The sequence below is a fragment of the Sceloporus occidentalis genome, unplaced genomic scaffold (assembly GCF_023333645.1).
Source record: "Sceloporus occidentalis isolate IW3139 unplaced genomic scaffold, rSceOcc1.0.p SCAF_1, whole genome shotgun sequence".
Lineage (NCBI taxonomy): Eukaryota > Metazoa > Chordata > Lepidosauria > Squamata > Phrynosomatidae > Sceloporus > Sceloporus occidentalis.
Genome location: NW_028316981.1, coordinates 66,867,346 through 66,883,715, shown reverse-complemented (window position 1 = coordinate 66,883,715; position 16,370 = coordinate 66,867,346). Strand labels below are relative to the sequence as shown.

Sequence of the window (16,370 nt, the reverse complement as noted above, 5' to 3'; positions counted from 1 at the left end):
ATGGCAGGGAACTGAAGAGCAAACATGCCATTTAGTATTTATGAATACGAGAGTAACATGGTGATACAGTAGATCTGTTTTGTATTAGACATGCAAAACCTAAGCTGAAATCTCTCCTGAGCATTGGAATTTAATGCCTTGGGCAAGTTGCTGCCTCTCTCATTATTTTTATTGTAGGCCTTATATTACAGATAGTATTTTGCTGTGGAACTTCTGCACTTAGAAAAATCATTCCGAACTGCCATGCAAGCAGCTCTTACTAGATATTTGAAGAATGCTGGAAGGAACAATCCAACCCTTCAAATAGTGCTCTGTCCCATTGCCAGCAGACATATGTAACATGTGTGATAAATTGAAAGCATAGAGGGACATATTTGGCACACCTTTAAAACAGGACTGGGCTGTAAATTATGGAGAAATAGTAGAGCATCTTGTACCCTAGCAAATGCTCTCGAAATAATACATATTTTAATGTTACATCTTTTCTCTCTTGCATTTCTTTTGTCCAGTTTGTGTGCGTTGAAAGTCTTGTGACAGCTGTGGTGGATATGTATCCAAAGGTTTTCCGAAGGGGTTACAGACGAGAATTGTTGATTCTTGCTCTTTCAATTGTGTCATTTTTCCTTGGTCTAATAATGTTAACTGAGGTAAGATAAGATTTATTTGCATTCAGAGCTGTGCACCAAAAACATGTTATCTCTCCTTTAGAAAAAAGAAATTCTTTCTGTGTTTGAGGACTGATAAATACTGAAGCAACAAAATACTGAAGCAACAAAATGTTGATTATATGGTGCCAAGTGATAAAAGAAAATGTTTGAGAATGTAAATACTTCTTGTCAACGGTTTCATGTAGTCTTGTGGGAACAGCATCTTGTACAATGCATAGCTATATAAATGGTTACTACCTGCCACTAATTGAAGTGGGAATGCCCGAAAGCTAATTTTTGTATTTGGCTGAAGAAAATACAGTATGCCCTTGCTATCCATGGGGGATCCATTCCAGATCCCCCCTCAATGGATAGCAAAAAACAAACAAACCACAGGACCTTAAGTCCCATTCTTTTCAATAGGTGCATGTGTCTGCTCACACTGCCATGTGTATGCACCCCCCATTAAAAAAGCCTGGATTGCCATCCATAGAAGCTCAGACTGCAGTTGGCAAGCCTGCAGTTGGCACGGGCACACTGTATATTCAAATAAAAGAAGTACTAACTTGCTTTTTTCAAAGTACAACTTTTGGGGGAAATTAATGACCACATTTCCGACTTTTGGAAGACTTCCATTATAACTAATACTTGCCCTTGAATATTTTTTTGCAAATATGATGGTGTCCATAGATGCCTATTATAATTACTATCTTGTGACATGACCTTGTAAATGCCACTCCACCCCAATTTAAGAGCCAGCAACTGGATTGGGCAAAGGATATATGCTTAGCTTATGGTCAAGGCACAAGGGGGAGGCGAGACTGCAACAATCAGAAAGCAGGTGAGACTGCAACAATCAGAAAACAGGACCCCTTGAAGCAGGATCTTTGTTGTCACCTCAGTCATTGGTGAGAGAATGGTGGTAACATCCACCTTCTTGCACCCGAGTTGGAAGCTGAATCTGGCTGTTGGCTCTTAAGGTGTGTTCCGGGGTGGGGGGGGTGGGGGAGTAAACATAACTAAGTAACGAATATGGAATACCAGCAAAGATTTAATTGTTATGCAAAATGGCACTTTGTTGTTGTTAACTGCCCTCAAGTCAACCTCCACTTATGGTGACCTTGTGAATGTGACATCTCAGTTACTCCCTGTCATCTAGCCTTAGCCAATGATCTCCGTCTGGGCATCGACAGGGGAAGTGTGACCTGGTTGGTGCTTTTGGACATCTCAGTGGCTTTCGATACCATAGACCATGGTATCCTTCTGGAATGCCTGAGGGAATTGGGTATCAGGGGCATTACACTCCAGTGGTTCCGATCCTATCTCTCGGGCAGATTCCAGATGGTGCAGTTGGGGGACACTTGCTCCTCTAAGAGGGAACTGACATCTGGTGTCCCTCGGGGAGCTATTTTGTCCCCCCACTTTGTTCAACATTTACATGAAACCGCTGGGAGAGATCATCCGGAGACACGGGGCGTGGTGTTATCAGTATGCCGATGACACCCAAATATGTTTCTCTGTGTCTCCGACTGATGCAGTGACTAAGGATGGCGTCTCTCCTCTGAATGCCTGCCTGGAGTCGGTAATGGGCTGGATGAGGGAAAACAAACTCAGTCTGAATCCAGAGAAAACGGAAGTACTGGTGATAGGTTCCCCAGGCCCAGGGAAGAAAATTTGTCCACCTGTCCTGAACGGGGTCACAGTTCCCCTGAAGGACGAAGTTCGTAGTCTAGGAGTACTTCTGGACTCGTCCCTGCAGTTGTCATCTCAAGTAGATGCGACGGTCAGAAGTGCTTGCTATCAGTTTCGGTTGATACACCAACTGTGACCCTACCTGGGCCAAAGGGACCATGAAACTGTGGTACATGCTCTGGTAACCTCTCGTCTAGATTTCTGTAATGCACTCTACATAGGGCTACCCTTGTACCAAGCCTGGAAGCTTCAGTTAGTACAAAATGTGGCAGCCAGACTGGTCACCGGTACATCTAGGTTTGACCATATAACACCTAATTTAAAAGATCTTCACTGGCTGCCTATTCGCTTCCGAGCGCAATACAAGGTGTTGGTTATTATCTATAAAGCCCTACATGGCTTGGGCCCAAGTTACTTGAGGGGCCACATCCCCCCATATAATCCGCCCCGCAAACTCAGAACATCCGGGAAGAATCTTATGGAAATTCCACCTTCCAAATATGTTTCTACATCCCAGATGGCCTTTTCACTGATGGCCCCGTGAATCTGGAATAGCCTCCCCGAGGAGCTCCGTTTGACGACCCCCCTAGAAACATTTTTAAAAAGGCTTAAAACCTTCCTTTTTTGTCAAGCCTTCCCCACTGATAAATGAAGTTGTGTATGTTGATTCCATTGATTCCCTGCCTTACCTTGCTGTATGACTGTGTTTTAAATTTTGTATAATTGGTTTTTATCTAGAGATGTTTTGTAACAGTTTTTTATGGTTGTAATGGTTTTCCACGGCTGTAAACTGCTTTGATCTGTGGAAAAGCGGTAAAGAAATAAAATCTATTATTATTATTATTATTATTATTATTATTATCTGCTGAGTAGAGAATGGAATAGAATCACAGAACTGTTGGGCTTGATCTGTTCAAGAATCTATTTGTTTGTCTTCTTGGCTGTCCATGGTATCCTCAGCACACTTCTTTAGTACCACATCTCAAAATAATTTATTTTCTTTCTATCACCTTTTTACACTGTCCGGCTCTCATATCCTTACATGTTGATGGGAAATACAGTGGTTTGGATGATCCTCACTTTAGTGTTCTGATTTATATCTTTACTGTTTAGAATCTAGTCCATTTCTTGCAAAATAGCCCTTCCCAATCCTACCCTTCTAATTGGTTGACTGCAGTCTTCATTCTAATTAATGTTTGAACCTAGCATTAGCTTTCTGATAGTTCATAATAAAATAGTTTCAGTACATAATGTTTAGTTCCTAGAAATATAAACTCATTTTCCATCATTATTTCTTTTAATTCTTCTTTCTATTAAAAACACAAATTTCTTCTTTGTTTGCACTTCAAACTGGTAGTGTCACTTGATGTTGGCCAAAGACATGTATTATACTGTGATTTATTCATTTTCCCCACTTAATTGCCAAAATGGATCTACACTATCTGATTGTTATTTCAGCATTTTTGGACTGTGGGGGAAAGATCAGGGAATTATTTAGAAACACAAGCTGTCTCCTGCCATTGTTGTTGCTGCTACTTGGAAGAGTAGCATAGTGTATCTACTGTGACATAACTCTGCAGAGTGAATCATGTTGTAATATGTATCTTGAGCCACCAAATGGCACTGTTGCACTACATTCCATAATGTAATGCTACTTTAGAGGCCTTTCCAAAATGTCTATAAGTGAGGTAAGCTTAGGGTGAACAAATTCATTTCTGTTCAGGGAGTCTGCAGAGTACACTCTTCAGTGCGTAGTTTCTTGGGACCACTTTAAAGCAGTGCTGAAGGGGTTTTGCTGTACATTGAATTTCAACCTCAGTAGACCACTGCTGAGCCAGGAACTAGGCCAGCTCTCAAGATGGCCTTAATAATTGTCTCAGAAGATAAAAGGTACCATTAGAGATCTCTGTGTTGAACTTACTGGTGATGGTAACTTTTGACTGGTAAGCTCTAGCGTATTTCCAAGTCCCTCACCATTTATACACTATTCACATGTCATCATGCCAAGCAAAATTCTGTCTAAATTTCTAGTTTTATTGTGAAAGAAACTGATGTATGTACGTTAATGGGACTAGCACATTTGTTAGGAATTTGACCTACTAAGAGACCATTAAGGAATCCAAAGGATTATTATTTCACTTTCTCTTCCATTTGGGACCAACACTAGTACATGCTCTCTCATATACTATTTGTGGCTTTATCCACTTTCATATTACAGACAATTGTCAGAATCTGAATATTTATGTATATATTACTTACCAGGGAGAAATTTCTGGTTATCTCAAGGGAATCTATTCCTGAGAACATTATATAGCATTGTGTTGTAAAAGGGTTTTCAGTTATTTAGAGCTATGATAGTTAACCTAAATATGGGAGGCAACTGGAAACACATTTTAAAGGTGTGATGCCATCTTTCAGAGATAACTATTCACAATCCTTATAACATTATGTTACATTTAAAAACTTCCTTTTTTGAAAAAAATCACAACAGTATCCTCAGGGTTTACTGATTTCCCACAATATCCAGTAATGTTTTCTGTCACAGAGTATGTGCAGAATATACAAATTTCTTATTTTTTAAATTCTGTACCTAATGTTTGAGGTAGATTGCAGTTTAAATGCATGCAAACTCATACTAAATAGAAAGGCTTAGATTCCAAGAATAGTGAATAGAAGGAAATTTACATAAGGAAAATTGTCCATTTCGTCCTTCACCTTCCTCTGCCTATGTCCCAAAAAACTGAAAATGGGACATGGCGGTGGCTGAGAGAGAATGAACAGAAAATACTGTTCCCAGGAACTTCTTCCTGTTCAGTTAATCTTAGGATTTATGGGACTGCAAACATTTGTAGACTTCACTTTCCACCATCCTCCTCACTGGCTACTCCCAGCAGGCATGATGAGAGTTCTAATTTCAAAAAGGTTTAGTGTGTCACTGTTGCCCAACCATTTAGATTTCAATATACACTGAAATCTAGAACTCTTTATAACATTGAAGGTATAGATACAGTTCACATAACTTAATAATATGTTAAAACACTTGGATAAATAATCTAGAGCTTTTCTGGATCTCCAAGTAGCAGGAAGGGGAAGGAAACCTAACTTCAGCTGCAGTGTTCATTCTCAGGACTCATTACCTTTCCTCTTTTTAAAATTAAAAAGGGGGGAGGGGAGGGAGGAAAAAGAAATGGGGCAGCACCTTTAATAGCAGTAGCAAGTACATTTTTATACTGCTTATCAGTGCAGTTTAACACTCCCTAAGCAGTTTACAATGTGTAAGCTTATTGCTCCCAACAAGCTGGGTATTAATTTTAGCAACCTATGGGAGGATGCAAGGCTGAGTCAACCCTGGAGCCCCTGGCTGGGATTGAACTCACAACCTTGTGGCTTGTGAGTGAGTGGCTGCAGTACAGGCATTTAACTACTGCACTACCAGGACTCCTTAAGACTAACAGGTTTTTATTTCAGCATGAGCTTTTGTGGCTGTAAACCCATTTCTTTAGATGAAGTACTGAGTGGTGTTAAGGCCTCAGGTATAAATAATATTTATACAGTTGTGGAGGTGGGACAAAATGTAGTAGGATCCCAAAAAGATGCAACTCATGTCCCTGCTCTAAATTTTTAAATGGCTGGGTGAGGTGATTAACTTTTCCAACTTACTCTTCCAGGGTGGAATGTATGTTTTCCAGCTGTTTGACTCCTATGCAGCCAGCGGGATGTGCCTTCTTTTTGTTGCTATATTTGAATGTGTCTGCATCGGCTGGTTTTATGGTGAGTCAGGAATTCCTGCTAATTGGAGCTAACCCTGAAATCACATTATACCTTTTCAGAATGTTTCTATTAATAATTTATTTCCTTATTACAATTATTTACATTCTGCCCTTCAAGATACAAATTTGTCTAAGGTACCTTACAATTACAATAAACCTGTATAAATCACTGTGTGTGTGTGTGTGTGTGTGTGTGCCTTCTGTTCTCCTGTCTGTCTATTGTGACCTCATAAATTTTACAGGATTTTCTTAGGCAAGGAATACTTAGAGGTGGTTTCGCTAGCTCCTTTCTCTGAAATACAGTCAGCCTCTGTATCCACGGAATATTTTCTCCACAGATTCAAGCATCCACATCTCGAAAATATTCAAAAATATATAAATTAAAATATAAAATAAAATAAAATAAATACATTAAAATATACATTAAATTAAAATATAAAATATATAAATTCCAAAAATTAAACCTTGATGTTTCCAGTACGCATTCACTTCCCATTGACTAATCAAACTGACTCTTCCAATGGTCAACTTAATTTATTTTAATTTGTTCAGATTAAGATCACCCACAGGCCCAGTCACTCAAATCCTAGAAGGGATTCTGAAGTGGTATGACAGGCAAGGTGGGAATGGCAGGCATCCAAGGCTAGGAACTGTAGACTCAGCCTGGATAGGCTATGTCAAAGGTGCTTTTAGAATATTTAGACCCAGTACTATCAATATTATAAACAACATGAAAATAAGTCATCAGGAACCAGCTCAGAGAAGAGCAGACTGTTGTTATACTCACCTGCCTCCCCATTCCAACTCCTAGATTGATATCCACAGGAATTCTTTTCATAATTTTCTTTTGCCAAGCATAATCACATTAACTCAATCTGAGTTTCTGGATCAATATTGTCATATGGATTGTATGGATTTTTCCTTTTGTTGCATCTTTTTTTGCACACAATTATCCATGGAGGGTGGTTCTTAGAGTAATTTGCATGTTATTTCATAGTAGCAAGACAGAAAGCACTACTCAGCCTCATTTTCTCTCATAAAATTCCTGATACAACATAGAAAAGGGAAATGTTAAGGTTTAAGTGTACCTGATCCTTTTATATGTATGGCACTGTACATGTCTGTACATACAGACACTGTATATCTCTTTTTTCATGTGTTACACCAGGTATATCTTAACACCAGGTTAATTCTTTAAAAATAATTAACAAGAAAACAAGAGAACACATAGCAAAGAGGTGAGGAAAATGTGATTTTCCATACACAATTCCTCCTCTGTCTGCCTACTATTGATTTATTTCATTTTCTAAAATAAATGACAGTGGTGGCTTCATTTTTGTTCCTGGTGGCCAGAGGCCATTAAGCTCCTGGAATTACACTGCTTCGTGGAGGCACTTCCATGTGGGTTCCAGAGTGGGGACTAAATTGGCAGCCATACTGTCCCACCCAGTTCTCCCAGAATGATGGTGTGCCACAGTCTAGCACCATTCCAGAAACAGTCTGGAGAAAATGGAAGCCAGAGGCCTTAACCCTTTGGGAAAATCTCTTAAGGTATTAAAGGTGTGGCTGGTACTGAAGTTAAAGGACCTGAAACTTTCAGACGTTTTCAGCAAACCTTTAGAAAGTGTCTATTATGCCCTTTGCAAAACTTGAGAGGCCATTTCAACTTATCCTTAATAAGTACAGTTATCTCATTTTCTGAGGCTTTCCTTGACAGTTACAGAGTCAAGATTGTCATAAGAATGAGTGAATTCTCAGGTTGCAATATCACTCCAGAAACAAGCAGAAGACTGAGAGTACCAATATCAACAATATTCATTCTGTATTAATTTATTTTTTGCAGGAAGTAACCGTTTTTATGACAATATTGAAGATATGATTGGATACAGACCACTGCCATTGATTAAATGGTGTTGGAAGTTGCTCACTCCTGGAATCTGTGCTGTAAGTAATAAAAGAGTGATTAATGTGGCTATAATATTCTTGGCAAAGTCTTCACCCAGCTGTTTTATGGAATATATTTTGCAGAAATAGACAAACATAAGAGTGATATGCATAATTTTTAAAAAAGTACACTTCTGACTTGTGCAAAATGGTTTAATATTTTCCCATCTCATTTTTTAAAAAATACAGCACACACACACATACACCAGCTGGTTAAAAGAAGAACTAAGTGAAATACTGGTAGCATCTAATGTCCACAATCATTTTAAAGGCAGCATATATTTGGGTATTTGCTTTACATTTTTATTTTAGGTCCCTAGTTTATAAACCTAAATATCCTGAAGGCACCAGATCTCATCTGCTCTTGGAAGCGAAGTAGGAAAAGGCCTGGTTCATACACGGACAGGGGACCACCAAGGAATAAAAGGTGCTGCAGGCTATATTTCCAATGAAAGCAATGGGAAATTACTGTACCTCTGAGTATTTCTTGCCTAAGAAAACCTGGGGTTGCCCTAAATCAAAAGATAACCCCTAAGACTCAGACAAAAAAATGTATATGCCAACTTCTGTATTAAATATATATCTGATGAAACATTGATCACACATTGGTCTATTTTATATCAGCATGCTTAGCACAATTATATACCATTACATTTTGATTTCTCCCACATGAAGGGCTAACACCCAAAGGCATATCTGTAAGCCCTTGCATATCTTGGGGATTTTTGAGCCCCATCCCTATTTTAACTTCACTTAAAAGGGGGATTTCAGAACAGCTCCAGGGCCAGGATAGTCCAGGCCTCCACTGGAGTATCCTGGCCTGTGCAGACAAAGCCTAAATGAAGTCTAATTAGGATTTAAACATGAAAGCTAGTTCATCTCTATAGAAAGAACAGAGATACATGACAAAAGACAAAAATGCACTGCTTTCTGTCTGTCTTTAAAATTTAACTTTTAATTTCATAGTTTTCATTGAAATCAAATAATGAAGCTTGGTTTCCCCCACCTGAGGCACAGATGATATACTTCTCTTTCTTTCAGGGAATATTCATCTTTTTCTTGGTGAAATACAAGCCACTGAAGTACAACAATGTATATACATACCCAGACTGGGGTTATGGCATTGGATGGATGATGGCCCTCTCCTCCATGGTTTGCATTCCTCTGTGGATCTGTATTCAGTTGTGGAAGACAGAAGGAACCATCTTAGAGGTGATGCATATTTTTGTTATGATGTAGCATGATATAGTAAGTGATCAATCTATTCTTATCTGAACTCTGAATCCAAATCAAGACTCACTAACTGGGATTACACATTCTTCTTGAACTACCCAAAAGGCTATAACTTTTTTTAAAAAAATTCACATATCTCAGATGGTGAAACCTCAAGATAAGAACCACCCAGCCCAATTTCAGAGGGATAACGTCAGGTGTTTTTGTGTCAGATATTTGTAAAGTATGCAGTTTTCAAATAATAATAACAACAACAACAATGGGAGAGTGGGACAGTTTGGAAAAGCTTCTATTCCCTAGTCTTTGCAGTCTTGCAATTTTTAGACACTGTACTGCCATCTACAGCATCAGTCAACTAAGTCTATGAATGGAAAATATATTTATTCCCAGGTCAAAAAACAATATTTCTGACAGTCTTTGGCCTGTGCTGCTTCATTCTAGTTACCAAATTGGGCCAATCTGTTCCAATCTAGAACTAATAGAAATCAGTCCAAATCAGACTGCTTTATTTAGCTAGTGGTGATTCATGTGAATTGTTAATAGAGCCCTAGTTTCTATGACATAATATTTGCAAAAGTAATTATTCATAACCCCAGTTCATGCAAATGACATTTCTTCAAAAATGTCCCAAACTGTTAAAAAAAAAAAACCTCTTTGAAAGATGATGTTGCAATCTCTTCCAGCAAGGAGAAAACTTTTGAATGTTTTTGTTGTTATTTGAAAAAGCAAAATAAATACATTTTTGTTTACATAATATACACAGTAGTATAAAATTCAAGCTGTAACTCTTAAAACAAAGCCACACTTTGACAAGGGTGATTTGTTTATGGTACCATAAACTTGTTAGGTGGGGATAAAGGGGGTAGAGGGGGGGAAAGAGGATGGCAATGGGACATTCAAACACAGAGAGGTGGACTTAACATTTTATTCACTCTGGCACCAACCATTTGCAGACTTCAGTCTCTGCCACTACTATCATATAATTGACCATACAAAACTCACAAGGAAATTTGGCCTTCAATGGAAAATGTTGCTCATTCCTAGATTAGAATGAAATATAAATTAAAGCCAAAATATTAAAATACTGTACAAAAACATAAAATAAAACGGAAACAACTAGAAGCTGCAAAACATGTAGTCTTCCAAAGTAAAGCTGTGTATTGTAATGTGGGAACCTGTTTTACTTCTAGGCAATGCAGACATTATGGGCTGCATTTGAGTCATTTGCCTGAACAAATTTGCCTGAGCAAATGAAATAGCATGGGAGTAAAGGGGCCATGGCTCATTGAAGGATGTCATAGCTTATTTTTCATGTATAAGGTCCCAGGTTTATTGTGTGCTCTTGGATAGAATGGTAGAAAGTCTCTGCCCAAGATCATGCTGGGTTGGACCAATAAATAGTCTGGTTTTGTATAAGGCAGTTGCTTGGGTTCCCTGACCATTTATGTAATGTAATCTTATCTTTATTCAACTGGATTAACGATCTATTTTATTAATAAGCAATAGGGGGTAATAACCTTTTGCTATCTGTACAGACTTTGATATAGGTAGGAATAGTGGCATCACTAGGGTTGGCATCATCTGCTGTGCTAACTCATGCTGTAAGCCTCCCATTGACTTCCTCCCATACCACACCATATAGAATCCTTAGTAATCTTTTTGTTATTTATAAATCATAATTCCCATATATCACTCAATGTAATGGCAATGGTTGTGACATAAACAACTAGCAAAATTAAAACTTTTTAATACCTTTACATTTATAATATCATATACAAAGCCTAAGTGTATTTACATTTAAATAATTTTATGGTGAAGTGAAAGTGTGATAAGATACTATGTTTTTAAAGAAAATTTAAAACAATATAAAAATTGAAACGTTTCTTTTCTTTGCCAACTGAGCCTCACTCCATTCTTTCTCTTCTGCTGAGCTCCAGGGTTTTACAGGGATGTGGGCAAACACCACAAACCATTTCTGCCAAAAGGCAGACATTTGGGGAGCAGTGGTACCTGGTGCTGAAAGTGAAAGCATACATGACTACCAATAACAGTGATGGCAAATTTTTTTAGGTTTGCATGTCAGGGGGCATGGCTTGTGCCCCCTCAGGATGGGGCTGCATGCTGGGGCAGGGCTTCTGCCCTAGGGGGTATGGCTTTCACCCTCCATGGGCAGAGTTTCCAGCCTTTGGGCGGGGCTTCTCCCCTGCCCTTTTCCCGCCCCCCCAGCTGTCTCTGAGAGACAGCTGGGGGTCAACAAAGGCCCGTGAGGGGGGCGGAGCCATGGGCATGGCCCCAGTCCTCCTCTTCCCGGACCTTTCTTCGCCCCCAAAGGGCTTTCTGGAGCCCTTTGGGGGTGAGGAAAGGCAAAAGGGGAAGAAGAGGAATGGGCAGGCCCGCTCTCTTCCTCCCCACGGACCTTTCCCTGCCCTCCAAGTGCCCGTTTGGGACACTTGGAGGGCAGGAAGGGTAAGTGGGGAGGAAGGGAGCCGCATAGGCCCCTGCCTCCCTCCCCACGGACCTTTCCCTGCCCTCTAAGTGCCTGTTTGGGACACTTGGAGTGCAGGAAGGGTAAGTGGGGAGAAAGGGAACTGGGCAGGCCCCCTGCCTCCCTCCCCACGAACCTTTCCCTGCCCTCCAAGCGCCCCGTTTGGGACACATGGAGGGCAGGAAGGGTAGGTGGGGAGGAAGCGAGATGGACAGGCCCCCTGCCTCCCCATGGACCGTTCACTGCTTTCTAAGTGCCAGTTTGGCACACTTGGAGGGCAGAAGGGTAGGTGGGGAGGAAGGGCAAGTGGGGAGGAAGCAGCCCCCCTGCCTCCCTCCCCACAGACCTTTCCCTGCTTCCAGCTGTCTCTCCAGAGACACTTAGAGGCTGGCAAAGCTCCTCTCCCCATGCTTTTCCCAGCCTCTAGCTCTCTTGAAGAGGCAGCTGGAGGCCGGGAGAAGGCTGCGAGGAGGTGCCAGAGGTGCGCTCCTCTGGCTTCTTCTCCAGAGCGCCCTTTTCTGGCTTCCAGCTGTCTCCAAGAGATAGCTGGAGGCCAGGAAAAGGCAGAGAGGGGGAGGAACAGGCACGCGCGTGCCTCTTCCGCCTTCTCCCTCGCCCCGTGCCTGAGGAAATGGCACAAAGTGCCACTTCCAGCACGCGTGGCATGGGTTCGCCATCACTGACCAATAACGTCTAATTGTGTTTGTGTGTTTCTTTTCCAGAGATTCAGAAAACTGATTGTGGCCAGCCCAGACCTGAAAATGAGAGGAAAGCTTGGAGCTGGCCTATATGCTGCTACAGTAAATGACTGTGATGCCAAACTGAAAGGTGACGGCAACATTTCAGCCATCACGGAAAAAGAGACACATTTCTGAAAGAACTTTATTTTGAATATTTTTGTATAAATAAAGTAAATAAATGAAATACTTCACTTAATTATAGAGGCCAGCTTGTTTTGCACAACTTTATTAACAAGTTAATTTTAAAGTGAACTTGTATACTTGTTTAAAAGTGATTTTTTAATTATTATATAAGTAACGATTATATATATATATATATATATATAAATTATAAATATAAAAATGAAATAGAATTGTTTGTTAGTGATGCCTTGTAATTTGGTGATTTCAGTACATGTTTTATAGTTCCCAGAAGGACCTATATAATGTGTTGTAAAACTTTTATACTTTTGTTTGTTTGTTTTTTAAGGCATGGTATTGTATAGCTGTACACTTTCTAATTTGTAAACATTTCAGACCATTTCAGCTTCTACTGTATGTATATAAAGAGGATCACAGTGTCCTTACGTTAATATCTAAGGGAATTGTCTTCAGATGTGTACCTTTCTTTCAATATGTAGCTCCCTGAATTTAGGCCTCATCCAATACCCATAGGCGTTCGTCTAAATCTTTCTCTCGACTGTTGAATAGGATTGCCAGATACCACTAGAAATAAACCCTGAGAGTCTTCAGTCCATATAATTTTATGCTTAAAGTACAAATTGTCCACGTAAATTTTAATGTTTGGAAAATCTGCTGTCACTGGTTTTGAGCTAATGCCTTTGAGAATAATTGTGTCTTGATACCTGATTTATACATTGAACTAAATCCAAATAACTGTGTTGGAATAGTATGCCTTGAACAGCAGCTCCCACACTTCAGGGAAGTCACACATCTGAGGCACTGAGAAGTTTCAAAACAGCTTCTAAGATACCATGGGGCTCACTGTTCCAACTTGTTGACTAGTTTTGTGAGTTTCTTCAACTGTCTCAAATTATCAACAAGGATTGGGGATAACGGCTGATATCCAGTGTCACCGACTTAGTTCCCAGTGCATAACTAAGCAATGTCTCCTGGCCTGACCAACCTAAACTTACCTTAGCAACCAGTAGTTCCATCAAGTGAAGCTGGTGATTAGTCACAGCCTCCAGTGAGTTAAGGTGCAACAAAAACAGGACATTGCAATTCCCTGTAGCAGCTTCACTCACTGGTGGAAGGGACAGGAAATGTTATCCTTCTGTGCCCCAATAGCCAGCTGAACAGACCTCCTTCATGTGCTAAGGTAGATTTGGGAGGCATTTATTTACACAATGTAAATAAATAGAGCAGTTATGAATCCATAGCTCTAGGTTACAAATCCATAACTGCAATACAGAATGCCTTCCAGCAAATCCTCTTGCTTCAACAAAATGGAAAAAAAAACCTGTATCTTCTAGTTTCTGTTACTCCTTACCTGATCACTGCAGTTGTAGAAACATGATGGAAAGAAGGCACCACTGAATTGTTATTTTGCAGAGAATTCACAATACAAACTATTTTTATATATAAAGAGGATATTAATATAGCAATCACGTCAATAAATCTTGACTGCACAGGTGCTGTTTCATGAGATTTTTAAAATATTCACATTTTATTTTTCTTTACTTGATCCAAGTGATTGCATAACACATCTCATTGTTTGGGCTTTTGTATGAGGTTGTGCATGTGACACTGGAAGAAATGTATAATTGGAATGCAAATAAATGATGCAATCTGACTTCAGTACTTATTGACACTTTTCAAATGCTACAGAAAACAGATGTCCGTCAAAGCACTGATGAATGTGATAGTGATAACATGTAGTGTGTATATAGTGTTTTAATTAACACATCCTTGAACATCATATTGTTTATTTTTAACAGCTATCATCTGGACCAGTATTCAGAACAACAGAAAGAGATTAGAATCATTTGTAGGCATGAAAGCCTTAGAAGTGTTGCAGAAAATTCCATCAATCTACTAATCAATCAGGCATAATCGTGGGCAAAATAGGGCAGATAGGTTAAAATTGTTTTTAAGGATAGTTAAACCATATGAAGTCACCTTGAGTTCTAGTGTCCTTGATTATGTTAATCTGTTTACTGGGAGATTGGGGTTTGTTTGTTTTTGTAATTGTTGTATTTTATCTTCATTTAGGAACAGTCTATATGTCCCATTTGAAAAGTGGAAATTAAGACAAAAAGCTGCAGCTAGCATCTATGTTTAAAGGAATGAGTTTAAACCTCGGGAGTATGAGAGAGGGGTGGGGGTGGGGGGCTTTGGTCTTATAGAATCTACTGTGTGTGTGTGTGCATGTGTGCATGTGTGTTTTAATGTGAACCATGAGATCCACCAACTGGAGTCTGATACACTAGAATGAAAGAACTATATAGAGGGGAATTGAGTATTACATATGAAGGGAGCTCCTTCTACACGTACATTAAGAAAATGCCCCTGCTGACTCTTAATGGTCTTCTTTTCAGCAGTATGATTTATGTCAGGGATGGAGCTCGTATAGCCCTTGAAGTTGATGGACTTCAAGTCCTAGCAGACCTAGTCATCAGGGCTAGTGGTGGGGGATGTTGTGATATGTAGTTGAACAACATCTGGAGGGCCACATGATTCCCACTCCTATATACAGTGTAAATTCATTTTGTTATTCCTGTTGTTGAAAAATTGGGAGTTAATATCCTTGCTAATCCATTGCAGATAACCTAGAAATCTGTCAGTAGATACAGGGCTGCATCCACCCTTCAGAAATAATCTATTTTGACACCACTTAAACTGCCATGGGTCAATGCTACAGAATTCTGGGATTTGTAGTTTTCTGAAATATTTAGCCTTCCCTGTTAGAGAACTCTGGTGCCACAGCAAACTACAGTCCCAGAATTCCAGAACATTGAGCCATGGCAGTTAAGTGGTGTCAAACTGGATTATTACTGTAGTGTGGATGCAGTCTAGGTCAACCTTTTGCCTACTCTGGGTTTTATGAACTAAACCATTCTGTGTGGTTTTGCACTCAGAAACGTTCAAAGTGAACTCCCACCATGCAACGCAGTCCATAACCAAAGCACCAGTTTTCACACCTTTTCTAGTAAGATCAAGGTCAGAAATGCATTAGTATGCATAATAGGGAGCATTATATGTTAGTATGCATAATAAGAATACCAAAACTCCACCTTTAATGTGTTGAGTACACATTGCAAGATGGCCTATGTCAGTCTGCACCTCACCTGTTAAATGATCACCTAATTGTTCAAGGTATGTGAAAAATGGAAAAAGAACCCTTTGGCTACATCTCTGTAGTTTCATCTTAGTTTGTCCATAGATGCCAAAGCAATATGCATGATTTCATTTTCTTAAATTTTGTAGCTATAATTAATGACAAATATATACCAATTAAATGTTTATTTATTAACAAGAATAAATTGCTGGAAGTAACACAATGTCCTTTTTGATTTCTAGAATATAATAGGAGCCTGTTAAAGAAAGCCAAATTCTTAATTTGGAGGGCAGTCTGTATTCTGCATCCCTGAACTTCCATATTCTGTCTTTTTACTATTATTGTTGTTAAATATGTGGGGAATTACTGAAAAATCAAATTCCATACATTGAAGCTGTTCATGCGCGTTTTCCAAAGTGTGCAGTGATGTGTTGCAGTGTTTATAATATCACAGTATAATAGTTTCAGGTGTCCCAAGTTCTCATTTCAATAAAAGAATCTTTCAGCCCACTCCTATGCAACATCATTGAGCATTAAGTCCCACTGTATTGAATAAGCCTTACTACCAAGTAAGCAAGG

At 39.5% G+C, this 16,370-nt stretch overlaps 1 protein-coding gene across 3 annotated transcripts in view; it reads left to right on the top strand.

Annotated features, from left to right (window-relative positions):
- The window catches only part of LOC149321517 (sodium- and chloride-dependent GABA transporter 3), a 156,382-nt gene extending 142,697 nt beyond the window's left edge, over positions 1–13,685 (top strand). For 2 of the 3 annotated variants that reach the window (XM_089523509.1, XM_089523504.1), the window contains exons 11-15: positions 510–647; positions 6,008–6,110; positions 7,953–8,053; positions 9,095–9,265; positions 12,494–13,685. In XM_089523509.1, the coding sequence (XP_089379635.1) occupies positions 510–647; positions 6,008–6,110; positions 7,953–8,053; positions 9,095–9,265; positions 12,494–12,646 (666 nt within the window). In that variant the 3' untranslated portion in view covers positions 12,647–13,685. The remainder of the gene's footprint in view (positions 1–509; positions 648–6,007; positions 6,111–7,952; positions 8,054–9,094; positions 9,266–12,493) is intronic. The other variant, XM_089523515.1, reaches the window with a different exon arrangement.
- Positions 13,686–16,370: the final 2,685 nt, after the last annotated feature.